The 12,891-nt window shown below is 33.2% G+C and overlaps 2 protein-coding genes across 7 annotated transcripts in view; one reads left to right on the forward strand and one right to left on the reverse strand.

Moving 5' to 3' along the window:
* Nucleotides 1–12,376, reverse strand: part of MED16 (mediator complex subunit 16) — a 78,334-nt gene extending 65,958 nt beyond the window's left edge. For both annotated transcript variants that reach the window (XM_035354057.2, XM_085827716.1), the window contains exons 1-2: nt 12,256–12,376; nt 8,629–8,775 (exon numbers count right to left, since the gene is read on the reverse strand). In XM_035354057.2, coding sequence (XP_035209948.1) covers nt 8,629–8,775; nt 12,256–12,317 — 209 coding nt within the window. In that variant the 5' untranslated portion in view covers nt 12,318–12,376. The remainder of the gene's footprint in view (nt 1–8,628; nt 8,776–12,255) is intronic.
* A 267-nt stretch (nt 12,377–12,643) lies between these two features.
* Nucleotides 12,644–12,891, forward strand: part of LOC118184402 (endoplasmic reticulum junction formation protein lunapark-like) — a 79,349-nt gene continuing 79,101 nt past the window's right edge. For 4 of the 5 annotated variants that reach the window (XM_035354076.2, XM_035354087.2, XM_035354081.2 and 1 more), the window contains exon 1: nt 12,644–12,860. In XM_035354076.2, the coding sequence (XP_035209967.1) occupies nt 12,834–12,860 (27 nt within the window). In that variant the 5' untranslated portion in view covers nt 12,644–12,833. The remainder of the gene's footprint in view (nt 12,861–12,891) is intronic. The other variant, XM_035354071.2, reaches the window with a different exon arrangement.

Raw genomic sequence — 12,891 nt, forward strand, 5'->3', positions numbered from 1 at the left:
CCAAGCAGACTTTGTTGGCGACAACATACAGTATACACAGTAAAAAATGTTACATACAGTAAACATACAGTAAAAAATGTTAGTTCACGTGTATTCGTATCACGTGACCCCAAGTTATCTCATCTCCCGTAAACTATGATACAAAAATATAATTCTCTCAGTAATTATCTAGATTAATTTCAAGTTAAATCTTAATTTGGAATGCAAGTTAAAGCGCAAGAATTATTTTAATTTGTAAAATAGCTTACTCAGAAATTATGTAAAACCGCAGTGCTTTACGTTGCTAGTGCATTCTCATTAGAATTGATGAATTTAACCCTTGATTTTGCCTTTTCTATATTTTCACCTTCGGGTGAGCGGTGTGATTGCATCCTTATTGACTTAATTACCGCGAATAGTCTTAGGGCATAAAATTTAATTATCTTTGTAAATATTCTATGTAATTGTTTGCCAGTATTGAAAGAAACAATCAATCTGGTAAGAAATGGCTGTGACTTGTTTTGAAAATGAGGCATAAAAGGTTACCAGTGAAGACATTCTGTTTGGGATCAGTTACCATTATTGGCAAATTTATCGTTTGCGCCGGCAAAACGGAAAAGTACCTTTTATTTTGTTCGGATGTTCTGTGACAGTAAGTTTTTCATTGCTCTGCAATAAACAAACTTAAATTTTGTTTACAGAAGGTGCATTTAATTCACAACCCAGTTTACCCGCCTCTGGTTAATCAAAGTTAGCTGTTCTAAACGATCACATGATATAATAATGTTCGAATAATGATGACAATGGCTTGAAATTTGAGTTGGGTTGGGAACAGGAACATTTCTTTTATGGAAAATATCCTAGTTTGAGAAAAGGTACTTACGTATTAGCATAAACACCTTGGCGAAAAAGGAGATTCAATGAATTTTCAGATTACAACTTAAAATGAATATGGTTTGGTGACTTCTACTAAGATGGTTGCAATATAAGTACCTTAAAAAGTGTACATATGAGAATCCAGCTGCTAAAAGACATTCATATATATACACTGCTGACAATCAAAATTGCTACATCGGGAAGTAAAGCAAATAGTATAATCATAGTTATTGCACATATACAGTATAATGGGAGAAAGACACAATTCAGTTTGCATGCAGTTTGGAATATACAGAGCTGCCATTCCTGGCAGCAACAATGGCTGGTACTATTCGGTTTCGAGGGCCGTAAAAAATCGCCTAACTATTGTTGATGCCAATGCTGCCAAAAATAATTGTGGCAACACTAATAATTACGGCAATAAAGGAAGTATACTAAATAACTAAGACTGATGTTTTAATTTAGATGAAAGGTTAATTTCATATAATACTTTTTTATTATTATAATTTATATGAAAAAGGCTAAACACGACTGAATTGGAAGCATAAGAGTCAATAACTATTTCAGATCATTATTATAATTTATATAAAAATTGCTAAACATAACTGAATGGATGCCTGAATCGCTATTTCGCTAAGTACTTATCGCTAAAGCATAATTTCATCTCGTTGGTTGTTCAAACGTAATTTTCTATAATCAATGATGCCTTTTCTTTGAAAATATTCTCGGTAAAGTGCAGAATCGTCCACTTATTTGTTTGCCGCTTTTTACAAGGGTAAAAACGATTTAATTTTTGTCAATTTTCTTTTACTTTTTAAGCGAAAATAGTTCGATGTGTACATAGATAATTTCAAGGGTGTGCTCGGTGCCAGTTTTATGCAATTCTAGGATTTTTTTTAAGTGACAATAGGTCGATGTTTACATGGATACTGAGTATGTGCAATTCTTAAAAACACGTCAAGCAGTGGGGGATTCTGCACTTTATCCAAAATTCTATTGCCGACTTTTCGTCATGGGGTTTAATCCTAGTTTCCGGTACACAAGGGATTTGGCTACTTTTGGCGACTTTATGATGAGCAGTAAACGGGACACATACGATGAGTAGTTCACGGGTCATTTTGGTGTTGGGGATAATTTTCAAAATCGCGCCAAGGCCGCACCATATACTAGGATTTTACCCGTCATGGGAATTCCCAAATTGTTAAATCCACAGGATATCAAAAAAAAAAAAAAAAGGATTTAAAATCAAAAAAGGATTTAAAAATTATACTAGTATGTCAATGGCGTCTTAAGAAATATAGAACTATATAAACTTACGCAATCTGAAATCAATGAGTACGCTAGACTTGGCACGCTGTTAAATGGGCGCGTTTGCTACATTTGGCGCTTTTGCGCATACATTTTCGCTGCAATTTCTTTACGGCCCTCAAAACCGAATAGTACCCAATGGCTATAATCTGGCTGGGCATCAAGAAGAACTGAGCTGGGATGAACAGATATGAAGGCTTCATTCCATATAGCTTCAACTCCACGTCACAGTTCATCAATTATAGAGGCTAATCTATGATGGTAGACAGTCTGGCAACCCATGATGAGATGCCCTCAGAGGGTGAAGTTCTGGAGAACATATTGGTCAGGGCAATAGTCAAATAGCCTCTGTATAGATGAAGATCACTGCAGCATGGGTAATGTGTGGTCATGCATTATACTTTGAAAGATGGCATCACATGGGCCTCGCAGATAGACCACAGGCCTTAACATGCCAGAAATGTAATGATGGTTGTCCACATCACTAGCTATATGAATAAAAGATGACCAACATATTTACTTAATAGCACATATAACCATGCCAAGTGCTGACAATAACAACTGCAAGCTGGCACATTTTCTTAAGTGAGACCACACATAAATAAGTACATTATGATGCTGTACACAGAACCGGGATTTGTGTTAAAGATGAGATGATGGTGCTGCACCATTGTACAGCACCATCGTATTGTGATGGTGCGATAATGAGATGCACTGTAATCACACCTTCCTCTACTACAGTGTGGAGAAAACACAAATGCTATTATACCACAGGTGTTTGTCACACCATCTATATGTATACTTGTTATCCTGTATGTGAGCAAGTTCCTCACTCACGGTAATTGATGTTGCTGTACAATCTCATAAGGCTGAGAGGACTACAAGACTGACATTAGAGGCTCAGGGTTGCTGAGATCCTGCATGGTATTCAGTATGGCCTTCCTAGAACCATCCATTCCATATCTGCTGAATAGTTGTGGGATCTCAACCAACATGAGCACCAATACCACAAGACAATAAATCACAGTTCTGATAGGTCACATGACTGAATTCCGACACATGCTTGTAGGAATTTCTCCATTTTATATATAATGCATAACATGATCTTCACACAAACAACCAACACTCAAATGTGCTTTCCAAATAAGAAACCAACTGTGCAATCGTTCCACTTATACATAATGTAAATGACATCACTTATACCTTTGTGTGCAGGCACTAGAATGCTAATCATTGGCATATCCCAGCACATATCTTCCATGCAAATTTAATGCTTGTTGCATGCCGCTTTCATAGTGTGGCAATTTTAATGACCAGCAATGTTGAAGAAATATCTGAAGTACATTATCTGGGACAGTGTAGTTCATGTTGTAATGCAAGAAGAATTAAAGCATTATTTGATTATTTCACATAATGCCACATTTTGAGCAAATAGTTATTTGAACTAAGATGTTTTGGTTGTTTTAATGAGAAACAGATCCCTGTCAAGCCATTTGCCATATTTCTTAACCACTGAGTTTATCTATATATAATACCAAGGTTTTCAGGCAGTTAAAATTACTTAAAATGACACAAGTGCCAGAATATGACAGATATTAAAAGACACATATTACTAGTAGTAAAAGAAATGTCAGTAGTATTGCAACAATGTGCAAGTTCTGACAGAATATTACTTTGAAAGTGATTAGGGTACAACTCTGATAAACGCCGTAATTTCACCAAACGTGACGATATGTGTTTTGCGCTGGTTTTTGGCGCAATTACGTGTTGTGTGGCAACCATGTTGACGTTGAAAAGTCTTTTGGTGGAGTAGTTTCTTAATTGCTAGTTGGTTTGTGTCGCGTGTGTTTTTGAAATGGCCTGTGTTGAGATGAAAGACAGACGTGGTGGGAAGGTTTCAGCTGCGTATTTTAGATTATGTGCAGACTAAATTTAGTATGAAAAGGTACGATGTTGGAGTTGTTAACGAGTCTTTTGTTCACGGATGTATTTATGGGGATCGTAGTGTATTTTTAGAATTTCTGTGGGAGTCGGGACTTTTAAAACGAAGTGTGACGTGTCCGAAATGCGGAGCTGATATGGGAACTCGGACGAAAAATGGTGTTTCTGATAGACTTGTGTGGGTTTGCAGTAAAATTGTTGCTAATAAAGTATGTGGGTGTCAGTGGAGTTTAAGGTTTGGATCTTGGTTTTCGTGTAGCAAGTTAATGTTGGAGGAAGTTTTTATTGTTACTTTCGAAATTTTGAATCGTAGGAAGGCATGTGATATAGCAAAATCGTGGAAGTTTTCTTCACAGACATTGTGTGACTGCCGAAATTTTATTAACGAATGTATTTTGGACTTTCCATGCTCTGTATCTGAGAAGATAGGGGGGAAAGATATTTCTGCTTTTAAAAGAAGCTTTCATTATGGTAAGTGCATTTTATTTTATTGTTTTTATTTTGTAGAATGTTATAATCATTGTTTTTGGTATGAATTTCCGTTTTTATTGTTGTTTTTTGAATTGTCTGAAATTTATTTTAGTTTATATTCTTGATTTGTTTTTAGTGTAGATTGTGCAATTCGTAGATGTTTTTTAAAGTTGAAACAGAACTCTGTGTACATGGTATTCTTTGAAATTTATTGTTGTTATGTTAATTTATTAAAGCGAGGTGTGCGTAGTTCATAGATTCGTTCGTTGCCTACAGTGTGCCATTCGTAGATGTTTTTTTAAGTTAAAACATGTCGCTGTGTACATGGATTCTTGTCAAATATTTTTGGTTAGAAACTTTATGTTTTTGCTATCTAAATTTTTTGTTTTTGTTTCGGATTTTTAGCTTAAATCGTGTGTTCAAAACGTAGTTTTTGCATGTGCGAAAACCGTGTTTTTGGAGACATTTTAGGCTTAAAGTTCGAAATGTAGACAAAAAATTTAGATAGTAATATGGCAGCATAAAGTTTCTCGCCAAAAATATTTGGCGACTTGAGGGCGCATATCAGAGTAGTTCCGTGATTAGTTAATCCTTTTTCTTTTATATTTCAAATAAAACTAACTGCCCTACAAGATTGCCATGAACTTTTTGAACAGAGAAATGGATACTTTTCCATTTTGTCGGCACAAGAGATAAAGTTGCCAAAAATGGAACAACCAATGCCAAATGGAATATCCTTCCTGCTAACCTTTTACGTCTCATTTTCAAAACAAGTCACAGCCATTTCTTATCAGATTGATTTTTTTCTTTCAATATTGGCATACAATTACATAGAATTTTGACCAGATAGATCAATTTTATGCCCTAAGGTGATTCATGAGAATTAAATCAATTAGTATGCAATCACACCACTCACCCAAAGGCAAAAATATAGAAAAGGTACAAATCAAGGGTTAAATTCATCAATTCTAATGAAAATGCACTAGCGAAGTAAAGCACTGTGGTTTTACATAATTTCTGAATAAGCAATTTATACGAATTGAAATAATTCTTACATTTAAACTTGTATTCTGTATTAAAATTTAACTTGAAATTAATGTAGATAATTACTGAGAGAATTAGATTTTTGTAGCTTAGTTTACGCAAAGAATTATGCGAGATGAGATCACCTGAGGTCATGTGATATGAACCGGTGATTCAGGATGTTGTACCATGAAGAAACCATAGTAAATTCATAAATTAATGCCTTTTTACATATTTATTGTCTTTTTATAAAATTTTAAATATTAAAATGTTTATGCCTTCAAAATAAAAAATTCTTAGAACTAACATTTGTTAAGGTTTTTTATGTGTATACTGTGTGTTGTCGCCAATAAAGTGTGCTTGGCGAGATTTGCACCAGTGAAACGGAAAAGTACCAAAAAATATGGCTGATCTTTAGAATATGGTAACTGGTAGTTTGGCGACATTTTGGAGGCGATAAAGGTTACTACCTGGGACTTTGGTAATAATGTGAGCAGTACTCAGTTTCGATTACGCATTATTTTGTGTGAGGGAAATGAGAGATCATGGGATATGTCATGTGATATTAATGGACGAATTACGGTTCTTTAATCGGAAAAGGGGGGAAATCGGGAAAAAATCTGGAAATTTTGTATTTGGCTTTATTCTGTGTTATGTGAAACAGCGTTCGTTAATTTTTGGATCCCATGGCCCTAACTAAAGTGAATTCGAAATGGGTATTTAGTGGGATTGAAAGGGGTAGTAATAAGTGTTTCTTTAAGGTTGTGTGAGATAGAAATAAAGATGTTTTATTAAGATATTTATTTTACCTGGTACCTTGCTGTGAACTATAAGTATGATTTTAAAGATCCTGATACAAGCTCACATACGCTTGCTTTTTATTTATCGGAGGAAATAAGAAAAGTTTATCGGACACGTAATAAAGATTCTGAAGAAGATTAGGTAAATAAGTATTTTTAATTATTTGAGGATATTATTTTTATGCATTGTTCTAAATGTAAGGTGGAAGTAAAGTAATTTGGTATTATTGGGAAAATTGTTATTAGCAATGATTTTGTTTAAAATAATTAGGATTGTAAGCTAATTTTTATTAATTTAATGTATGTGCTTATTTATATTTTAAGTAGTGTTTTTGAATTTAATTATATTTTAATTAAATGATAGTTATTTTGTGAATTTTATGTTTGTAGGAATTTGGTATACATTTTAGTTGAAGTAAACGTGCATGGAAATAATTTAAATATTTGACACTAAGTATTTGTAATGTTTGCGGTATGAATTCGTTGGTGACGTTTATAATATAATAGATAATTTAGAGGTAAAAGTTTTTGGATATTTTATTTATTTTATACGTGGAAATGTTCATATTTGGAAAGGGTATATACTTTTTCGTTATTAGGTAATTTCATATATGTTCTTTTTAACGGGTTTAAAGATTCAGAAAATTGTCATGCATTTTCGTGAAATTTTTCTAATTTATGAGAAAAAAGGAGTGTACATGGATATGGTGAAGAAAGTGCGCAATGCCATTTTTGTGCAATTCTGGGATTTTTTTTTAAGCAAAAATAAGACGTGTACATGGTTTAGTGATATTTTAATTAAATGATAGTTATTTTGTGAATTTTATTAAATATTTGACACTAATTATTTGTAATGCTTGCGGTATGAATTCTTTGGTGACGTTTATAATATAATAGATGATTTAGAGGTAAAAGTTTTTGGATATTTTATTTATTTTATATGTGGAAATGTTCATATGTGGAAAGGGTATACACTTTTTCGCGATCAGGTAATTTCATATATGTTTTTTTTACCGGGTTTAAAGATTCAGAAAATTGTCATGTATTTTCGTGAAATTTTTCTAATTTATGAGAAAAAAAGCAGTGTACATGGATATAGTGAAGAGTGCGCAATGCCATTTTTGTGTAATTCTGGGATGTTTTTTTTAAGTAAAAATAAGTCGACGTGTACATGGTTTATGTGTATATGTTATTTTGAAAAACGCGTAAGGAGTATGATATTGTGCACTTTTCCCAATTTTGCAGTGAATTTTTGTCATGATTAAGCAGTTTTGTTAGATAAAATTTCTAGCATAAGTGTAATTCGGCTAGTAGATTGTTGGAAGAAGTGTTCAGTAGATAAAAAGAAAAGAAACATGTCTTTACTTCGTGAAGACAAAATGGCGGTGGGAAAAAAAAAATAGAGGGTTGCTGTAGGAGAGTTGGTCGCCAAATTTTTGCCAAAAAATCGCCAAGTTACCATAATGTAAAGATCAACCAAAAATATTAGTCATGAATTCACATTCTCAGAACTTATTAGAAAACTAACCATTGATACCAAGAATTTACTAAGAGGTCTATATAACAATTTGCAAGACCTATCCCATATTAAATTTGGTACTTTTCTGTTAATCAGCAGCTGTTGCCAAATGTGGGTAAAAGTGGAAAATATGATATTGTGTCATGAATAAATGTATGCTGACATCATTGCAAATAAGTGAAAAGAATGACATCAATCCAAGAAGTTTCTTTCTGGGATTTCTACTTGCTTTATCATATTAACTAGCAGCTAATAAATAGCAACACCCACAAGTTTATCACTCATACAACTTTAGTGATCCTGGTCAGATGGTATACAACCATCAGTGCAGCACTAGGTGCCACCATCTAAATTAGCACCTTGTTGAATTTATAAGATGTATGAAAAGACACAAATGTATTTTCGATAATGTTAAATGAAAATAATAGTTTCCTGCCTCCTATGTATCGAATATCAATTTTGTATTTTGTAAAACAAATTCATTACACAAAACTTTATGTATTGTTAGAGCTGCTGCCATCTAGATACATTTTGGGTTAATGTTTAATACTAGGTGGCACCTTATTGGGTTAATGTTTAACACTAGGTGGCACCTTATTAACAGAAAGGTATCTTAAAATTTTCTTAATTAGCAAAAATTACAGCTTTACTTATTTTTTATCTGTTTATTTTTTCATTTGAAAAGTCTACCTTCAATATGGTTAAACTTACTTATATGCCTCCCATGGCATGTTGAGATCAGCAACATATACGTGGATTCTTGTTGTTTTAGCAGTTCCATCAAGCAGATCAGTTGTTGACGTAAAAGCAATAGTATTCCTACTTGAAACAGACAAGACAGCTTTGCCTTCAGTTATCCTGGAAGCAACACAAAAGAAAAATAAGTTATTATTATGAATAATGGTACCATTCAAGTTTACTGGTAACCAGCGATTAACTGCTAAGTTTGGCAGCATTTACTGCCAAACGATACAGCAAATCAGAAGCCAAGTCAGAAAAATTACAAGATCTCTCTTTCTTTTTTAGCCCAAATAGGCATTAGCCAAAAAGGGCTATTAGTCTCGAAATGGCATTTTGCGTCAGATCACTATAAACGGCTATTCTACTTTTCAAATTGTTGCCACTAAGTATTATCGTTCTATATTATATTTACAGAAACTAAGTAGTAAAGAATCTACATGAATGCATGTATGTTTCTTGCACTGTAAAAAAAACAATACCCAGAACCATCAAATTTTGAATAACATAGTTCTCCACCCAAACATGGGCACATAGAAGCTCAAATTTAGAATATGTTTTACTGTCTATTTTATAGTTTGTAAATTTTTTATTAAAAAAACTCAACGATTTCAAAGCAAGCAGTGGCAACACTGTAGGAATAAAACATTTTTATCTAAGGCTCACGAGACTGTCTATTGGAAATTCTAAAAATGTGCTGTTATTTAAATACTTTAGCCCAAATACTCTTTAAACATTTATGTCTGTAAAAAGCAAAAAAAAAAAAAAAAAAAAATTTGGGCATAATATAAAATTTAAATATTTTATCATAAGAAATCCCCCCCCCGGATTCAATGCGATGATAATTTTTAACCTATCGCATGCTTCTAAGGGGTATTTTAGATTCCATTCAAATTTGCAAAAAAAAAAAAAAAAAAAAAAAAAAAGGTCATGAAATGATACAAGCACTGCCAGAAGCCAAATGCAGATGCAATGTGAAAAACTATCAAAAAAAAAAAAGGGGGGGAAAGAAAATCACATTCAATACAGTAATAAGTTACTTGTAGTTTGCAAAATAATCTTTTAAAAAAAAATATTTCTGTTCAAATTCTTTTACTGAAAAGTGATGTTTCTTTTTGGTACTTACGTATCAGCACAACTCTTTGATGAAATTTAACGATTTTTTTTTTTTTTTTTTTTCAGAAGAAAAAGGTGAATTTTTGGATTGCAACTTACAATGGATATGGGTACCTAAAGCACCACTATATGCACAGTTGCCAGAATTTGGTTACTTCCGAAGACTTCTACTAAGGTGATTGCGATAAAACGTAAGTATTATCTTTTGGGGGGTATTGCATTAGGTAACCTTTTTTGGCTAATCTTTGGATTATGGTAACTTGGTGATTTTTTGGTGAAAATACGGCGACCAACCCTGCTATAGCAACCTGCTAGTTTCTGTTTGGACGACATTTTGTTTTCACGAAGTAAAGGCATGTTTTTTTTTTTACTCAACATTTTTTCCAACAATCTGCTAGCCGAATTACGCTTACACTAGAACTTTTATGGAACAAAAATGCTTAATCATGACGAAGATTAGGTGCTAAATTGGGAGAAAGTGCAGAATCGCCCACTGCTTCGCGTGTTTTTAAGAATTGCACATACGCAGTATCCATGTACACGTCGACCCATTTTCACTTAAAAAAACATCCCAGAATTGCACAAAAATGGCATTGTGCACATTCTTGACTTTATCCATGTACACTGCTAAAGTCCTAGCTAGTAACCATTATCGCCTTACCAAAATGTCACCAAACTACCTGTTACCATATTCCAAAGATTAGCCCATTTTTTCTTTGGTGCTTTGGTCGCTGGCAAAACTTACATGTACCTGAATACCTTACTGAAAATCCAATATATGGCTAAAAAATAAAGAAATAAATATGAATGTATTATTAATTCTAGAACAAACACAATTCCTGAACTGTTTAAGAATCCATGAGATTCATGCTACAGACTAATACTGAAATTAAAAACTAAAGGATAATTGAAAAAAAGAGACAGAATTATTGTCATTTTTTTTCATTAGATAAATCTAGAGCACTTTGGTGTTAAATTGGAATGTATTCCAGAACTTCTAGTTCCCTTTCAAAAGTTCCATACAATTTTGAACATTTTATCACATCAAAATTAGTTAAATAGCATTCTAGAGTTATTTGCTTAAGGGAAGGGATGCCTTCATGAAGAACTTTCTAAGAAAAATTTATACATACTGCAAATGGGAAAAACCACAAAAATGCCCATGCAGCCAGCCCTTTTGCCTAGAATCGAACCCAGATTGGAACTACTACTGTTCAGTGATTTTACCACTTGGCCACTAGTGGGCCTCGGCTAATCTTTGGAATATGGTAACAGGTAGTTTGGCGACATTTTGGTAAGGTGATAAAGGTTACAAGCTAGGACTTTAGCAGTGTACATGGATAAAGTCAAGAGTGTGTGCAATGCCATTTTTGTGCAATTCTTAAAAACACAGCAAGCAGTTTGTGACTGCACTTTTCCTAATTTCGCACCTAATCTTCGTTATGATTAAGCACTTTCGTTCCATAAAAGTTCTAGCATAAGCATAATTCGGCTAGCAGATTGTTGGAAAAAAATGTTGAGTAAAAAAAAAAAAAAGCTTTTACTTTGTGAAAACAAAATGGCGTCCAAACAAAAACTAGCAGGGTTGGTCGCCAAATTTTCGCCAAAAAATCAAGTTACGATGATCCAAAGATTAACCTGGGCCTCATTTCTGATAGGAAACTGTTAATTATTTGAGTCCTGGGGGTATTGAAAAACCACTGTCGAAAAATCCCAAACAGCACACCCGCGCTTCCTCTAAATGAGTATGAAAAGACCTAAGCAGCTCGATAGCGCTCGTTTTATTTTATGTCGAGAAATACGAAGCAGCGTAACAGCGCTTTATTTTACATCGATGAATCTCAATCGGAGCAATAGCGCTTCTTGTATTTGTTAGGTAACGTGATTCAAGTCTTTTTCTCATCACATTTATTGCAATTGGCAAAGCGATCGGACGCACTCTTGCATAAGTGTTTCTCAATTTGTCCACAATGTTCGAAATGTACTGGGTTTTCTCGACATAAAATCTTAACAGCGCGATCGCGCTGCTTGGGACTTAAACGGTTAATATATTTTGCAAAACAAATAACAATATCGAAATACAGACAATAGTTCATGTTATGTACTTTCATTAAACAAAAAAAAAAAAAAAAAAAATAATGACAATAAAGAACATTTGCCAAACCATCTCAACAAAACTTTCGAGTGACTTTTCTGATTAACGTTTTCTAAATAAATTATTTTATTACAAGGATTATTTTGATAGTACTTATTTTGTAATAAGCAAGGCTTAAATAGGAAAAAAAATATATCATAAAAATTTGAAGTCTCTATTTCAATATTTACCACGAAATCTGCGCACATAAATTTCAAAAATACTAGTATCTGAAAAGAAATGTACACCACTGTAATTGAACTCACACGGAGTTTATGCATGTAGTTTTTATGCATCGCTTTACGATGAAATTGTTCCTAAGAAGTAGCACTTATTAACAAACTGCTTACCAATCTGTATTTGTTGATGCACTTGGTATAATTCTCCTTAAAACAGAATAAATATGATCCATAATTTAATGTTAAGCCGACAAGACAACACAGAGAAAGTACACAGATGTATTGTTTTGCACTTGCTAAGTCTTTCTGCACCGATGACCGGTTTTCAAAACATATATATGGCGGTTACAGGTAGAATACAGAATAAAATTTTCCTTTTTTTTATGAATAATTTGAACAAAAGATTCCCCCCCCCCAAAAAAAAAATATTAGATCCGAATCAAGAATCTGAAGTAATGAATAGCAAGTAATTAAAAATTTTATTTCTATAACTATATTTGATGTGCTATCAAACATGTTCTAATTAGGGAAAACGTTTCGCTTTTGATAGGTGGCTCTCTCCTTTTGGTTGTGGTTGTGGGTCGGCGTAAAATTTCATATTCATGGTGGCGGAAAAAGTTGTTTACTAGACGGTAATTGATATCATTATGATTTTATACACATGTTCAGATTTTAAAATTGATTTATTAATTAGGATATCAAAAATCGGCCTACAGTTAATCTATTTTGAGTGAAATAAATAGTAGAATATGGGGGTTCTCTTTTCAAGATTTCGGGTAAGTGTCATTTCTAATTTTTGTGTATCTT

Source organism: Stegodyphus dumicola, chromosome 12 (assembly GCF_044657685.1).
Source record: "Stegodyphus dumicola isolate Sdum_Otavi_A_Nest chromosome 12, ASM4465768v1".
NCBI classification, from domain to species: Eukaryota; Metazoa; Arthropoda; class Arachnida; order Araneae; family Eresidae; genus Stegodyphus; species Stegodyphus dumicola.